The following is a 17,773-nucleotide window of genomic DNA, read 5'->3' as shown; positions in this document are numbered from 1 at the left end:
TGTTGTTACAATGAGATTAGGGACCTTGAACCTTTATTAAATGATTAGTAGCAAATGGTGATAACTTGAATTGGCATATATTAAAATGTATACAGTGAACTAAAAGTCACAAGTTAATTTTGTTGATTTTTAGGTTGGTTTAGTATCTGGCCATAATTGAAATGCTGCTGTGGTCCTTTTTTTTTTGCCCAATAACTAAAATATTGCTTTTCACATCTCTTTTGCATTTCTACTCTTTTTGTTAGTATAATTTCAGAAGAATGTCCTGCCCTGGCTGGTTTGGCTCAGCGGTTGGAGCATCGGCCTGCGGACCAGAGAGTCCGGGGTTCGGTTCCCACTAGGGGCACGTACCAAAAAAATAAATAAATAAATAAATAAATAAATAAATAAATAAATAAATAAATAAATAGAATATCCTAACTTTCAATGTGGCACATAGTCTCTGCTGCCCAGTGACTTCATCTTTCTGTTCCTTCCTTTTTTCTCTTTGTCTCTCTTCTACGTCCACCCACATAGGAACATCTAAGGTTTCTTGAACCCGACAGAGATTTATTCATTTAAATTTTTTAAACAAAGCACATCATACTTTGAAAATCTAAGCTATTCTTGATCCAGCTGGCAATGTGTAGTCACAATAATTTGCAAAACTTTGTAAACTGGTGCTTTGGAATGTCTCAGTGGATGTTCCTCAGTTGAAAAATTCAAATTCAAATGCCTATTTTCATTTGTTTGTAGTTTTCCTAAAAAGTATCCCAACATCTCTTTTCTACCACATTGCGGACTTAAGGAATTGTCTTTTGATTTAAAAATGTGGTCATACTGAATGCTCAAAATTTGAACAAAAATTAAAAATTTCACTGTCAGGTTTATTGTATGATATCTAGGACTCTTACAGTGCTACATGAAAGGAAGGATTATGATCTTAGGTATAGTCTATATATAACTTGACTGCTTTTTCATTGTTGTTGTTAATCTTCACTGAGGATATTTTTACATTGATTTTTTTAGATAAAGTGGAGGGAGGGAGGGAGAGAGAGAAACATCAATGTGAGAGAGACACATTGATTGGTTGCCTCTCACACGACTCCGACCTAGCCTGGGGATCAAACCTGCAACCCAGGTATTTGCCCTTGACCCGAAATCGAACCTGTGACCCTTCGGTCCTCGGGCTGACTCTTTAACCAACTGCTGAGCCAAACTGGCCAGGGCTTGACTACATTTTAAAAATTACAAATCTCTTCCACTTCATAAAAATAGCCATATAAAGACTTTGATTTTCATTGTAAAATCGGTTGTATTGTCATTGGAACTACCATCCTGTAGATTTGAAATAGATCCAAAAAAGCTGTTGGAAGACATTAAGAGACCCTTGGCACAAATGGGTACTTTAGCAATACTTTCAGGATTTTTATGTCTTTCCAACCTCAGACTCACCTTTCTTTCATCATAAAAACCCACACTTTTCTCCAGATTTTTTTTTTATCCTCACCTGAGGACTTTTTTTTTTTTTTTTTGCATTTATCTTCAGATAGAGCAGGAGAGAGAGAAGGGAGGAAGAAAGAGAGAGAAACATCAATGTGAAAGAGACACATTGACTGGCTGCTTCCCACACGACCCCAACCATGGCCGAGGACAAACCGCAACCAAGGCACGTGCTTTTAGCGGAACCAAACCCAGGACTCTCTAGTCCATGGGCCAATGCTCTAACCGCTGAGCCAAACCGGTCAGGGCGAGATTTAAAAAATCTTTTATGTTTGGTCCAGAGGTATGGATGCATAGAACAGAATAACAGATCTCAGTGAGGAGTGGGGGGCGCGGGATTAACCAAAGAACATACATGCATAACCCATTGACACAGACAATAAATAGCATGGGGAAGGCCTTGGGTGGGGCAGGGGTTGGGTGGAGGGGGGAAAAAAGGGAAAAAATGGGAGACATCTGTAATACTGTCAACAATAAAGTAAAATAAATTTTTAAAAATGTTTTCTATTCAGGATTATCTATAGTCATAGCTATAGTTATAGTTACCCTTTCTCTGGGTAATTTGAATATGTAATACTCAGAGGAAGGAGTTCAGATCATCACAGCCTACCAATTGATGCTGATTGTTAACCTGTTATCTTCTCTAGACTACAAATATCTATGACTAAAAATGAGTTCTCTTTTTTTTTTATCTTTACCATAAGAAGACATTATTGAAAGTTCAGCTCCTCTAAAATTTAAAAAAGGGTTATATGGATGTCTTTATTTTTATAAAAGGGTCAGTATGTTATTTGTATTGGGCTTTTAATTACTGTTGCTTGTCAGAGGATGGCATAGGCCTATGCTTTTGTAATAATGAATAATGTCATATGCAGAAGAAACCATCCTGGTTATCAATGGCATTTTCAGTAGCAGGGACACTAGCTCCCACGCCTTGCCTCTTGCTGTCCATTCAGAAAGCCCTTCATATAAGGCTAGATGAACCCCATGGAGGGTCCATCAAATTCACTTTGGCCATGCAGGGATGGGGGGTGGGTGCCACAGTAGTAAGAAACCAACCCCCTTGTGCCCTATATACTTCATAGGTGCCTTCATGGCTGTCATAGACATGGTCCTAGGGGATGACAACAGTCATTCAAGAGAGCCACTTTTTTGGCTTTAGACTTCTTCATATGCAGCTATCTAAATCAAATAAATACCTCTTTCATAAATGTTCTGTCATTTGGTAAAGTGAAGGTGTGGATGGAGGTTTGTAGGCAAGATAGTGCATTTTCCCTTCTTCCATCATTTAAGAATTTATCCTAGTTTCCAAATTAAAGATCTTTGTTTAGAAGGGAATGTTGGTAGAGTAGACTATGAATACTGACATCCTACTTTCTGGCACATTAGAGCCCTATCACTGACTTTTCTTTTTTACTTTCTTCCTTCCCCATTCTCTAGCTTCCGATTTCCTCCACCTGTCTTTTAAAAACCATTGCTTACACATTGTCTTTGCCTAGGATCTTTTTTAGTGTCTAACACATTTCAAGTATATAAATTAATAAATTTCAAATTTTTGTGGTTATCTGTGAATTTTTCTTTCACATAACATTGATACTTAAAATCTAACAAAATTTCCTTTTTTCTTCCCTTTTTCATGTTCTTTTTTTAACTTCGCCCCAAACAAGTTAAACCTAGACAGGTGTTCTTTATCGTACCTCATATTTGAAATGTCCGTTGTAAATCACACAACATATTTTTAGGACGGTAAAACTAAGGACTACATTAAGAGGAACAGAAGTCTCTTCATTGAAATGTGAAATTTCTTATATGTAGTGATAGATTCTTTTCAATTTTGCAGTGTCTATCAACTTTATATAAGGGGAACATCATTGAACCAGAAGTTAGGAGGTTTTAATTCTGTGGTTTATTAACTTGCTCTGTATCATTGACCCTTTATGGATTTCCATTTCATGCTCTCTAAAATATGAACAATATTCTGCTTGTCATATAGATTTATGAGATAAAATTACTGTGCGTGTTAACAAGGAATAATTTTTGTGGTTATTGTTCTAATAGCTATATTTACAAAAAATGATTATTGTGTGTTTTGTTTTATACATATGCTATATTTACAAGGAATACTGTGTTTACAAGCAATGATTATTATTGTGTATTTATAAGGAATGATTATTGCTGTTATTGTTATAAAGCTAATGCATACAGTTGATTCCTTCTTTTATTAAAGATTCCAAATCTATGCAAGACGGCTGGGGGGAGAGTGATGGGCCTGTGACAGGAACTCGCCATCCCAGCTGGGAAGAGGAGGATGATGGAGGAGTCTGGAACACTGCCAGCTCTCAGGGAAGTGCTTCCTCCCACAACTCAGCAAGCTGGGGACAAGGAGGAAAGAAACAAATGAAGGTAATCTGCTTTAGAAATATTTAAGCTTGTTTATTCATTCTTAGAAGGCAGAACTGAGAATTTTTTTCATGGAAGAAGTAGGGCAGCTGGAGTCCCCGAGGTCCTAAGTAAGAGAGAAAAATATTTTCTTGGGAACAAATAGCTACTTCTTCTTTACCCTTCATTTTCCTTCACCATGACTTTGAAACTGTTGCTATGGGTAAAATGAAATTTTCATATTATAATTATTCTTTGGAAGCTTTCAAGGCATACCTTATAAATGTTTTATGCTTTTGCATTCTAAAGCCAACAAAGTCCTTTGAGTAAATTCCCATGAATATGTATAGAAACCAAAGTAAAGATAGCTTCTCCAGTGGCAATCGGCATAGCTGGTTTTTATCTAGTTCAGGAAATTCCTAGACCCCAGAACCCTTCTCCCAACAAAATGAAGTGCTAGTGCATAACCCTAATGCAGTAACTAGATGATCTATCTACATCCTGTACTAGGTTGTGTTGTAAACCTTTCACTTTCCATATATTAGAATAGCTCAGTTTCTCATTGGATTTGCATAATTTAATCAGGACTTTGGTTTTCAATCTAGAACAATAGTCTTTGAACCTGAACCACTCTCAGCAAGCAGAAGCACTCTTTTTTCACTCCAGTCTTTTTTTTTTTACCCTCAAGCAAGGACATTTTTGTATTTATCTTCAGATAGAGTGGGAGGGAGAGGGGGAGGAAGAGAGAGAGAAACATTGATGTGAGAGAGACACTTCTAGTGGCTGCCACCCACATGACCCTAACCGGGGCCGGGGACAAACTGCAACCGAGGTACGTGCCCTTAGTAGGACCCTAACCCGGGTCTCTCTGGACCACGGGCCGACGCTCTAACCTCTGAGCCAAACTGACCAGGACTTCATTCCAGTCTTTTATTCCACAAATAAATTGATGGTACTAAGAAATGGGCAGCCATACACTTACTTTCAACATGAGAACCTTGCTGCCCTGTGAAACACTTTACAGCTAACATCTTCCCAGGCTTCAAATACCAGATGGTGTCTTAGAATGTCTTCAGTTGGCTAAGGGCTGTGCCTTTACCCCTTTTGCCTACAGGATATTAATTTTGTTCTTCATATAATAACTTTTATCGCATAAGAATACAGGTTGTTGCTATTAGACATTTTGTTTAAGTATCCATTTACAGTATTTCCTGTTTAAGGACTTGTATTTTCTTACTCTGGTCAGAAAAGGAAAACTGATTCAGCATTTTTGTACTCTCATATTGTTGAGTATGCTGTAACTTGAGTATATTGTTATTTACAAATTAACAATGAGACCAAATTTAAAAACATTTCAGAAGACTGCTGATTGAAGGGAAACAACTGAGTGCAAAGTACTAGCCCACTCAGGTAATCACCAAGATTTAACTAAGTTAACAGGAAATTATCCCTGGCCGGTGTGGCTCAGTTGGTTGGGTGTCATCCCGTGCTACTGAAGGGTTACTGGTTTGATTCCCAGTCAGGGGTCAATCTCTGATGGGGGGCATGCCGGAGGCAGCCAATTGATGTTTTGCTCTCACATCCATGTTTCTCTCTCCCCTCCTCCCTCTCAGTAAAAATCAAAAATTCTTTTAAAAAATTAATTAATTAAAAGTTCGTAGCGAATTAAATGTTTTTACTCCATGTGACTAACGATTCTGACTTTTCATATTGAAGGCCTCAAATACAATTAACATAAAATTTACTAAACCTTTTAAGTGTACAGTTCAGTGGCATTAAAATTGCTGCCATCACCACCATCTATCCACAAAACTCTTTATCTTGCAGAACAAACTCTTTGTACCCATTAAACAATAACTACCAATTCTCCCGTCCCTCCATTGAGGGTTTTTTTTTTTTATCTTAAAATATGTAACTGAACTTAAGTACCTTATTGCTTTCAAGAACAATAAAATTGATATGACAACTATCACATCAGAACACAAACAGAACTTTTTAACTGTAGAATGTGCAAGTGTACAAAGCCCCATCACATAACCCCTCCCCCCTATAAGTCCCCATCACTGTTCCACCTGCTTTCTCCATAGAAGTAAAAGTGGAGCTGGTGGTAAGTGTCTTCAGGGGAGAAACTAGCTTGTCCCATTAAGAAACAAACAAAAACCCACGTCGGCCTTATTTTGCAGCAAGATCAGTGATGTCGTCTGCTAGGCTTCTTTCTCATTGGAGACCCATATCTTTTATACTGTGAAGCAAACAGATGAAAAGTACTTCATGGATGAGTTCCTCATTGTATCCACACAGAGAATAATGACCTGTTTAATTAGGCTTCATGCACGAGCATCAAACTTTTGTTTTGTCCTAATACCAACTAGCTTGGGTTACAAGGAGATACTAAAAGGGAACGTGCTAGCATGCAAACAGTATAATTTCGAAAATCTGATATTGACTATATTTTCCCAGTTACTTTTAATTCAGTGTGACAATAAGAATGAAAACATTGATATATCTAAGGCTTATTGCTCTTTTAGACTAATATATAAAATATCAAAATAAACATAGTTAAAGAGGAATAATTAGTGTTCAAAAAGGTGAACTCTTGATTCTACATTTTCAATCAGTACTTTGTAATGCAGATATGAAGTTGAAAAAAAATTCTGGTTCTGAGGTTATATATTTCATTTCTGTAGTGTGCAGTAAAAGGAGGAAACAGTGATTCATGGATGAATCCTCTTGCCAAACAGTTTTCAAATATGGGATTGCTGGTAAGTTTTATTTTTTCCTGTGTGTAGTGTATCCTGACTTTTAATTTTAGTACAAATTTTAGACCACTGCCACATATAGTACAAAATTACAGATTTAGAAACTGGTTAAACAATGTTCCTGATTTGGGTTAAATTTGTTTGGATTAGATTTGTTCTCTGTTCTTTTAATGAAGTACTCCAATATTTAAAGGTTATGTGTTTTTAAAACGTGTAGTCCTTTTCTTTAGGCAGCTTGGAAGAAACATGGCCAGCACTTAAAATTTATATAGTTTTTCTGACTACTGTACCAGTTTTAATATCATTTTTAAAAAGACAACAACAGCAAAATAACTAGAGAATTGCCCTGGTCATTATGGTTCAATGAATAGAACATCAGACTGAGAGGTCTGGGGGTTGGTTCCTGGTCAAGGGCACGTACCTGGGTTGCAGGTTCGATCCTTGGCCCTCGTGTGGGAGGCAACCAATCAATGTGTGTCTGTCGCTCTACCCCACTTTCCCCTTCTCCCTCCATCCCTCTCCCCCTTTCTCTCTCTCCCCCTCTTGCTCTCTTCCTCCCCCCCTTCTCCCCACTTCCACTTTCTCTAAAAATCAGTCGGGGGAAAATAATCTTGGGTAAGAATGAACAACAACAAATAAATAATAAATAATTTGTGATTAATTATATAGGGAATTCTTATAGAATTTCTAATTTTTTAATGTCTTGGGAACATGGGGACACCCTGTTCCTGGTTGCCAAAAGACAAGTGACTTTGACTTGGCTGCACACTTTAAGATTTGATGACTTGACAAGTCATGAGAAGAAGTTGTCATCATTTGGCTGCCACTCATGAAATTTGATCCTAAGCTGACTGGAACTTGAGGACAGGGGTTTATTTCTACAAGCAGCTGTTTAGCTATTGCTCTGTCTGTACATTTACTGAAGCTGGTTTTATGTGAAAATTGAATTTAGGAATATAAGCACCAGCAGCACTCAAATTAGTCATATTAAAAGTGTTATTGTTTTTATTCCAAGTGTTATTGTCCTTGAATTAATGCCTTTCTTCTCTGATTCAAACATTTAATTCAAACCTTTAATTTTCCCTCACTGTTCTTTATTTTTCAGAGTCAAACTGAAGATAATCCAAGCAGCAAAATGGATTTGTCTGTAGGTGTGTATCACTCCACTAGTACGAATGGGATATTGTTAACAACATCCTTTTGGGATCACCTGCTCAGTTTGAGTTGGGATGGGTGCAATACATATTGAGCCCTTACTCTGTGGAAGGTACCGTGCCAGACACTTAGGTAGGGTTTGAAGACTCAAATGACTGCAAGGGCCAAGAAAGTAATGTAAATGAGTGGTGTGTGCCAAGTAAAAGAAATCAGGACTTGGAGGCCACTGGTTAGCTGTGGAAAATGTGTGTACCACCTAAAGGAATCAGCCTTGCTTGGCTCTTAATAGTTGTTGCCATGGAAGAGCTCAGGCTCAGCTTTGCCAGATCTTCTGGTTTTTGAAGAAAGGCCAGAAGAAATTCAGATGTATATTGATATCCTGATTTTTAAATATTGGAAACTAATTCAGGTTTTTTAAAATGCTGTGTGTGGCCAAACAAAATATGTCTGTGGCCCCGCCAGACTGAGCCTCAGGTTGCCAGTCCAGTCTGCCCTGGGATGTTTCATTATTGATAAACTCTCCCATTACAAGTGGGGCAGATACAGGGTCAGCCCTTTGTCTGTGGGATCTTCAAAAGGATGCTCTTGCTCACCCTGAGGAACTTAAAAAAAAATCAAACCAAGAAGAAAATAAAACAGTCCTGGGTAGTAAGGACACACATAGTCTTTGATCTGTGATATTTTATGTATGAGAATAACTAGGAAATACGCTTCCCGGGCCACTGATTGTGTCAGTGTACAGTAGCAAGTTTATAGAGCTGTGAAGGAATAGTGGAAATAATCATTGCACCTGCAAAATTACATTGCACAAGTAATATGGCACACTATCTCCTGCATTCAAGCTCTAAATTTTAGAGGCAACAGTTATGTCTCTTTGATCTTTTTATTCCTAATAACTGTATTTCATAACCCCAAACATTTATCTCTCACAGATGCTATAATAGCAACAAGAGACACATTCTCTTACTGAGGACATTTGAATTTATGAGCAAGATGTACTCATCAAGCATATCAATAACCAGTCTAAATATTTTTTTAAGTCAGAGTTTTACCAAGTTAACCCTAAGATTCTCTTTCAGTCTTCCATAGAAAACAAACTACAACGGATACATGTTGGGCTTTTGTTTTGTATTGTTTTGTTTTAATTAAGCAAAAAGAACTCAACATATGTTCCAAGGAGGATCAGCAGCAGCCAGAACCTTTGAGAGTTCTTCTGGTCTTATATATCCAGCACCCCAGGGAGGAGAGTGGGGCAGGTCACTCTTGGTCATGAGGGAGACAATAATTCTTGAAATTTTTACTCCTTCTGTGGTACCTTTCAGGGAGCCTTACAGATAAAAAATTTGATGTGGACAAGCGAGCAATGAATCTCGGGGATTTTAATGATATCATGAGGAAGGATCGATCTGGGTTCCGTCCACCTAATTCCAAAGACATGGGAACCACAGATAGTGGGCCTTATTTTGAGAAGGTGAGTTGAATCCTTTATTTAAGATAATCAATGAGAACCACTTTGGTTTCTTTTTGTCTTTTGATAATTAATTCCAGGAGGAAGCATAGAATTACTGAACTAAATTAATGAACAAAACAGAAACATCACCTGATTTAAATGGTGATATGAAAACAATTGATGTCAACAGGTGATTAGGCAGGAGCTAGAACCATCTGTCTTTAGGATATGGATATGACCACTGTGAAGAAGGTCTAAGTTTTGGAAAATTTTATGAAGTTTGAAGGGGAGACATTGTCTGACTTTACATAGTGAGGGAACTGAAATGCAACTCAACCTGCAGAAGAAATTTTAGAGACAAATTTATTTTTAATTATTTTTTCTGCTACTTTTAGTGCAGTTGCAAATTAAATTTTGAGATCTTATGCAAATACTCTGCCTCCTAAGGCCTTGCCTTCTAGCTGTCAAGGGAACCCAAAACTTTCTCCTTTGCTGTTTCTAAGATAGTCCTTTTTCTTTTCTTTTCTTTTCTTTTTTTTTTATCTTTCTTCATTTCTCTAGTGATCTCTTTAGTTACAGTGGTATAATTTAAAATTCTCAGCTACCTGATTTAAACAAGTCATGTATACCCATTTCTTTTGATTTTTAACATTTCTAATGGGAGATTATTCCTTGATTCTGAATACCAACTTGCAGTGTTCATGGTCTTCAGAAAGAAGTTAAAACCAAAATTTTTAGATCTGGCACATGTTTGACACTATTGATGTTGGGCCAGACAGCAACATATTCACAAGAAGATTACTTTGGTTTTTATTTCAGCAGCTGCAAAGAGTAATCAGTATTACATGCATAAAAATAAAATGTCTGGCAATTTTTGTCTTCGTGCAAAAGAACAGAATGTGTTACTAAGTTAGAGGATAAGAAAAATCTATATCAAAGAGGATGACAGATGGTGTCTGTTGGGCAAAGTGTGATGATTATTATCAGATCCAAATTCTGTCCTGGTTTATTGCTAATACACTCTAACATTGTTTGTTCCTAGTGTTTTCTCTCTTTGCCCTTCTTGCATTCTGTTGCTTCACTAACCAACACTCATTGTGATTGGCTAACTACTACTTTTCAGCTGACTTTGCCTTTCTCCAATCAAGATGGGTGCCTTGGGGATGAGGCTCCCTGCTCTCCCTTCTCCCCTTCTCCCAGCTACAAGCTGTCTCCCTCTGGTTCCACACTACCCAACGTCAGCCTTGGAGCAATCGGCACAGGGCTCAACCCCCAAAACTTCGCTGCTAGACAAGTAAGGAGGCCTCTCAAATTTATAACTACTTGGATGTGGCCTCGCCTTGGCCCTGGTCTGCAGTTTATTGCATTATTTGTCTGTCTTGGGAAATTTGTTGATTACTGAATGCACAGAATGATATTAAGTATAGGCTTTAGCTCTTTCAGCCCATAGAACCCATCTCTTTTTATGTTTCTCAACATAGATTTTATTTTAAATCTGTTTCTTTTGTCTTCTCATTTTTGGTCCTAAGTTCACATTTGGGGATGAGGCTCCCCTGTTCTCTAGTTAACTAAGAACTGCCTAAGGAAAATGTTAAAGAGGCTACATAGGTACCTTTTATCATCTAATTCAGCAACATCTGTGCCATTTTTAACATTAGGTAAAATGTCAAGTACTAATACCTTTGAGGTCTTTTCAGTTTAATGAAACCTGCTAATTAATTGGAAAATAGCAACAAAACTAGTAAGAGTAAGTATCTGAAGGTTACAGCATCTTAAAATTTAGTGTCTTTAACTGAAATATGTTAATTGCCCAGAGAAAGTTAACTTTCTTTATTAGATAACTAAGCTTTGAGAATGCTGCTCAGACATGGCAGTGTTTTCTACAGCCTGGAGCAGCCCCATTCCTAGGGTCAGACCTCCGAGGAAGGGCCATGCCATAGCAAGACTGACAGAGCTTGGCATGGTGATGCCCACTCGCTTTCACAGGACTGGCAAGATACAGCAGGCCTCTTGTCTGTTGTCCGCAGGAGCTCTGTTGTAGTTTTTGTGGAGAAAACCAAGAATTTGGAGATAATTCCTTTGTGACAGTGACTTCAACAATAATATTTTCCTAGTCATCGTTCTGTGACCATGCACTTGTCACTGTGACTTTCACCTCAGGATGTCAGGGAAGGACATTGAACTTCTAATTGCATTCATTTTGTTTCCACATGATAACTTTCACACATTATAAATGATATAAAACATCTCTTAGCACCATAGTCCTCGGGATGCATATAGATTTTTGTATGCTTTTTAATTGTTTTAAAAAAATGGATTATATTATATCCATGTGTTCAGATTGGTTATTTCTGGATTGGGAGTTATAGGTAATTTTATTTTTCTTTATATTTCATTCTTTCTCTTAATGTTTCTGTAGAGGACATGGACATGTATTACTTAGATAAACTTAGAAGAAACAATTACATGAGTGGTTTGTTTTTTTTTGGTGGGGGGCTCTTTTATTTTGGGTCGAGATATAGAAAATATAATGTAGTCAGAACACTCTTGGTTAATGGTAATTATAAACATGATTCCAGGATCACAAGATTATCAAATGTTGTTAGACATAAACTTTAGTGCAACAGGCCCAAACTACCTGTGCACTGGATTCTAAGAAAAGGTCATTCCTCCTTGTCTTTTTGATCTGGGAATGCTACAAAGTCCATCATAAACCAGGTTGATACACGTATTCTATCCAAATGTAATCATGGTTTTTTCACAGTGTTTTTTTATTCAGATTTAAAATTTAAATCACAGAAGATTTCAATCAGCTTGGTAACTTTAATTTATGTACCTTTCTATGTTAAACACTAGAGTTGTGGCAAATTTTACCAATAATTATTAGGACTCTGGTTGTCATAAAAGCCTCATATATAACAGTAGAGCTTTAGAAATAGCCAGATAAACCACCATTAACGTGTACAATCTTTTGATGACCATTTTCCTAATTTCTAAATTTAGTTTTTTTTTTAAAAGACTTGACCTGGCCCTGGCTGGTTCGGCTCAGTAGTTAGAGCATCAGCCCACAGACTGAAGGGTCGCAGGTTTGATTCCTGGTCAGGGGTACATACCTGGGTTGCAGGTTTAATCCTTGGCCTTGGTTGAGGTCCTGCGGGAGGCAATCTCTCTCACATAGATGTTTTTCTCTCTCTCTCCCTCCTTCCTTTCCACTCTATCTAAAAAACCTGTGGAAAAATATCCTCAGGCAGAGGACGGGGCAGGTGGGGGGAAGATTGGGAGGAGGTTGTCAGTGGGGAAAAAAGGAAAAACATCTGTAACAAAAATAAATTAATAAAGATAATTAAAAAAAGAGCCCTGGCCGGTTTGGCTCGGCGGTTGGAGCGTCGGCTTGCAATCCAGAGAGACCCCGGTTCAGTTCCCACTAAGGGCACGTACCTCGGTTGCAGTTTGTCCCTAGCCCTGGTTGGGTCATGTGGGTGGCAGCCACTCGATGTCTCTCTCTCACATCGATGTTTCTCTCTTTCTTCCTCCCTCTCTCCCTCCCATTCTATCTGAAGTTAAATTCAAAAATGTCATTCACGTCAATGTTTCTCTCTCTCTCTCTCTCTCTCTCCCTCTCTGTCTCTCTCTCTTCCCCTCCCCCTTTCTCTCCCTCCCACTCTATCTGAACAAAAAACGAAAAAATGTCCTTGGGTAAGGATTAAAAAGAAAGAAAGAAAGACAAATATCCTCGGGTAAGGATTAACAACGACAAAAAAAAGACTACCTGTATGATTGCCACTAAATCCATTGCTGGGCTACTTCTGAGCCAAGAAAATGACCAGCTTCTAAAGCCAAGGTTCCATATAAAAAAAACACAGAAGAGAAAAAATAGAGAAGATATTTTTTGATAGAATACTGTTGACTTCTCTAAAATAGTAACCACATCAGATATGTCTGAGTGCTTGGTATGGCTTTAGAGACCATTGATAATGAAAACTTAAAATCTTTGGTGGAAGTGGGGTAGAATCTCTCTACTGGGAATAGGAAAGTAGGGCTTGATTTTACAAAGACTAAAAACAGCAAGTTTCTTTTAATACTTCTTACCAAAAGAGAGATTGAAATTTAAAATGACCCTCACTAAGAAGTTTTGGACTTGTCAAAGCATGGAATATGGCAAGGATTTGAGCAGTGAGAAACCCCATCATTTAAGGACCAGTCCATGAATAATTAACATTTAATAACAAGATTATTAATTTGATAGTAAAGTGTGAGAACAATCGTGGCAAAATATTCTGCATATTACACCTTAGACCACTGAGCCATCCTGACTTTGCAGAATATTCTTAGCAAAATATGTGTTTCCTATTTTCCTGGGAATGATTAGTAGCTAAGCTACTGACTACCATGATCACCTTAGGGTGACAGTTTTATTAGTAAGACAGGAAAAGCAGAGATATTTGAGTTTTTAAAATTAAAGGTCCTTTCATGTTTAAACAGCCCTTTGGGAGATTGAAAATTCATGGTGGATCTTTGAGTTTCTTTTGAGATATACACAAATATTTTTATTGCCATTTCTACTTTTATATTCATAATCATTTTTATTTCAATGCTTTTAAGTTTATTGATTTCCCTGTAACAGTTCCTTAATCTACTTTTGAAGCATTAAGCCATCAAAATGTCTTTAATGTTCTAGAACTTAATGGTGCCGTTACAAAATTCTTTAAAATATCTTATCCTCATGATTCCAGAGTTAAGGTGGGAGTGGTGCCTTCAGTTAGTTGTACACATGCTTGGTATAAGCAATGGTGTAGCTGTCTTCACTGACAATGTTCCGAGATGTTGTCAAGTATATGAAATTGATGGGTTGTGGATGTTTGCAAATGATGGGCTCATCCTACAGACCAGGGTTTTATTGAGCTCTAAGAATACAAAGAAGGAAGTACTAAGCTGGTCTGGTGGTGGAAAGACTGAATGGACAATAACTAAAATATGATTTGATGATGGATGTTATCAGAGAGTTTTAAAGTGTTTTGAGAACATAGAGGTGGGCTTAGTTAACTTGAATGTGAAATGAGGAAGATTTTGAAGAAAACTTTCTTGATGAGGATGAGTCCTAAGCTGAGCCTTGATGATGCCAAGTGAAGTTGTAGAAAACTACCTCAGTTAGAGGGAACAGTGTCAAGTATCATATATGGTGTCTTTGCTGAAGGACTTTTCTCAGAAAGGAAGGTTCATATAGCCCTGCTTTCTTTGTAGCTCTTTGGAATAGTCTAAAAAGTACTCCAGTGAGTTTGTCCTCCAGAAACCAGGGAGTTATTTGTTTGTTTTGAACTAGACTAATAGCCCTGGCCAGTTTGGCTCAGCGGTTGGAGCATTGGCCTGCGGACCAGAGAGTCCCGGGTTTGGTTGCCGTTAGGGGCATATACAAAAAAAATTAAAAAGAGTAAACTAGACAAATAGTCATACATCTGAATGAGAAGTTACAAGTGAGTAATGTTTGTTTTGTTGTCCTTGTAATGATTTTTCTTTTTTTCCCATTCTTTTAAGCTTGGTCTGTGATTGATTCAGATTTCCTTATCTAGCAAATAATGGACAAAGCAGACCCAAGATAGGGAAGGGTCTTCAGATCTGGAGTAGGGTTCTCATAGAGCTAGGCTCATAATTGGGTGGCGCTGATTTATTTTATAATTGAACTAACTGATGCGGAGAACTAGTATCATGTTGTTTTGCAATGATATTATTCATAAGCCTGCATTTTTACCCAGATGCCTTTCAAGTTGTATCTCAGATTGTAAGACTTGAGAATAAATTTGGTAAATCCAGTTTTAAAGAAAGTTGAACTAAATCTTTTATGGCCCATACTTTTCAATTACAAAAAAAAAAAAAAAGAAAGAAAGAATGCCTTCTCTAACATTTGACTAAATTTAGCCTTTTGGTTTATAGAGTTAATCAGACTACAAAGGTGTCATGATATTCCCATGATTGAATTCGAGTAATATTCCAGAGCATTCCAAAATCAGGAACTTTTCAGGTATAAAATTCTGTGATTCCATGAAACACAAGATAAGATTCTTCTGAGGGACGGAAAACCTAAACAGTTTCTTATTTGCATGTTCTTATATTAACAGAAAGCCTTACTGTTACATTATGTTTTCAGGGTGGCAATCATGGTTTGTTTGGAAATAGCACAGCACAATCGAGAGGTATGCACACACCAGTGCAGCCATTAAATTCTTCTCCTAGTCTCCGGGCGCAAGTGCCTCCCCAGTTTATTTCCCCCCAGGTAAGCAATTGTGTGTTTCCACTATTCAAAAGTTAATCCCATTCAGGTGGTTACCAGTTAACTAATTGGTTTCGTGAGAATAAAAGGAATGATAGTAGTTTTAAATTTGAAAAATTCAAATGCCAAGGATGTCAAGATATTTAAAACAAAATATCAAATCTTACTCTTTTATTGTATTGTGTATACAAAGTAGATGTTCTTGCATAAAAAACATTATGGTTATATTCCTTTTACACTTATATATTTTTCTAATATTGTATTGGCTTTTTTAATTGCATATGTTTAAAACTACTTTATAAATTCTGTTGTGCCAGCATTCAGTTATGTCAGCATTCAAAAGTTGGTTGCCCTCCAGGATTCACCCACAGATGAACCAGAGAATTGTCAGGTTCTGGTTATTCTGAAAATTTTTAAGGAGCTGTTTGCTAAAATACAGATTAGGTGCTCTGGGGGGAGTTTTAAAACTAAAGTAGTTGCAGGGACTTACTCATGGAGCAGCTCTGTAAGACACAGTCTTTGGGAACCTTTTAGGTCCACTTCTTAGTAGGAGATATGGAATAAATTTGGGGGGTATAGATGAGAGATTTGTGCCAATCTACCACATACCGTTTCTCATACTTCTTTGTCAGAAAATGAGTCCAGGAGCAAGTAAAAGCTGATAAGCTTGTGTAAAGATTGTGTGACCTTAGTCTCCCTACAATGTTATTTTAATGAACTAAGTAAGAGCAAGAGCTTTGAGTTCCATCCTATAAAAAGGGGTGGGGCACTTATTAGATCCAGCCAACAGGTTGTAAAGGGTCAGGTTTATTTCGTTTTTTGAAATGTCTTTTAACACAGAAGCTTAAAATAATTACTTGAAACCATACTTTATAGATTTCAAATTCTGTTTTTGACATTGAATCCACATCTGTCTTAGTAAAGGGAGAAATGTTCATTGTGTGTCCCCCAACTCCCATCTTCATGGTCCTGTCTAGGATTCCTCTTAGTGTCTTTCTTCCCCGTCACACTCTCTAAGTTTTAGTTATACTTCAAGTCCCAGGTTGTGGTATGTCCTCCAGACATACCTGTTCCTGACTTTCTTAGTACTTACAGTGACAGCATCTTAACTCTTGGAGCACTTTCCGGTATGCCTTAGTATCAAATCAGCAGTCGTCCATGCTTACTGAATGTCTGCAGTGTGCCAGGTAGTGTGTTGACAATGCACAGATGAAGAAAATGCCATTTCTTCTTTCACTGCCTCCTTGGAGTTGGTAGCAGTGATAGAAGAAGAGTCAGCAAATTGTGTAATAAATGTTGTATAGAAATGCTTAACAGAGTCTGGGGAGCTGGGCATGGCCTCACTCTATCAGTGACAGGTAAGCTGGGTCTTGAGCATGAGTCAGAGTTTGCTGGGCACAGCCAGATTAAAGGTGTCTTCTAGGCAGCAGGAGCAGCTTGTGCAAGAGGCAGTAATATCTGGAAGAAGACGGCACGTTCGGGGAAATGCATTTAATTTTTTTAAATTATTTTATTTATTTTTGTTACAGATGTTTCTCCTTTTTCCCCCACTGATTCCCGCCTCCCCCTCCCTCCCTGCCCTGTCCCCAGCTTTGTTGTCCAGGTCCATTGTTCATGCATATATGTATATAAGTTCTGTCGTTTATCTCTCCCCCACCACCCCCTCTTCTGGGGATTCAGTCTGTACCCCACTTCCACATCTCTGGGACTACCCTGTTCCTCAGACTGTTATGTTCATTATATTCCACAAATAAGTGAGATCATGTGATATTTGTCTTTTCTGCTTGGCTTGTTTTGCTTAGGATAATACTTTCCAGGTCCCTCCATGTTGTCTCAAAGGAGATCTTTCTTTCTTACAGCTGCATAGTACTCCATTGTGTATATGTACCACAGCTTTTTTATCCATTTGTCTACTGATGGACATTTGGGCTGTTTCCAGATCTTAGCTATTGTAAATAGTGCTACTGTGAACATGGGGGTACATATATTCTTTCTGATTGGTTTTTCAAGCTTCTTAGGTATATTCCTAGAAGTGGGATTACTGGGTCAAATGGCAGTTCAATTTTTAAATTTTTTTTGAGGTAACACCATATTGTTTTTCCATAGTGGCTGTACCAATCTGTGGGAAATGCATTTAATTTGAACAATTAGTTTGAAGCATATAGATGCTGTCTAGAGTGGAATAGGAATAAACTAGTCAGGAAGTTTGGGACTAATTTGGAAAAGGTTTGTTTGCCTTGCTAAGGAGTTTGGACTTTGTCCTTTGGTCTGCATGGTTTATAA

General features: G+C 37.7%; 1 protein-coding gene across 15 annotated transcripts in view; it reads left to right on the top strand.

Moving 5' to 3' along the window:
• Positions 1–17,773, top strand: part of TNRC6B (trinucleotide repeat containing adaptor 6B) — a 281,369-nt gene that overhangs the window by 219,805 nt on the left and 43,791 nt on the right. For 14 of the 15 annotated variants that reach the window (XM_036252307.1, XM_036252301.1, XM_036252298.1 and 11 more), the window contains 5 exons: positions 3,710–3,885; positions 6,549–6,623; positions 7,726–7,771; positions 9,098–9,246; positions 15,368–15,493. In XM_036252307.1, the coding sequence (XP_036108200.1) occupies positions 3,710–3,885; positions 6,549–6,623; positions 7,726–7,771; positions 9,098–9,246; positions 15,368–15,493 (572 nt within the window). Of the gene's footprint in view, positions 1–3,709; positions 3,886–6,548; positions 6,624–7,725; positions 7,772–9,097; positions 9,247–10,348; positions 10,520–15,367; positions 15,494–17,773 lie in introns of all 15 variants that reach the window. The other variant, XM_036252308.1, reaches the window with a different exon arrangement.

Source organism: Molossus molossus, unplaced genomic scaffold (genome assembly GCF_014108415.1).
Source record: "Molossus molossus isolate mMolMol1 unplaced genomic scaffold, mMolMol1.p scaffold_m16_p_10, whole genome shotgun sequence".
Lineage (NCBI taxonomy): Eukaryota > Metazoa > Chordata > Mammalia > Chiroptera > Molossidae > Molossus > Molossus molossus.
This window is presented reverse-complemented; position numbering and strand designations above follow the sequence as displayed.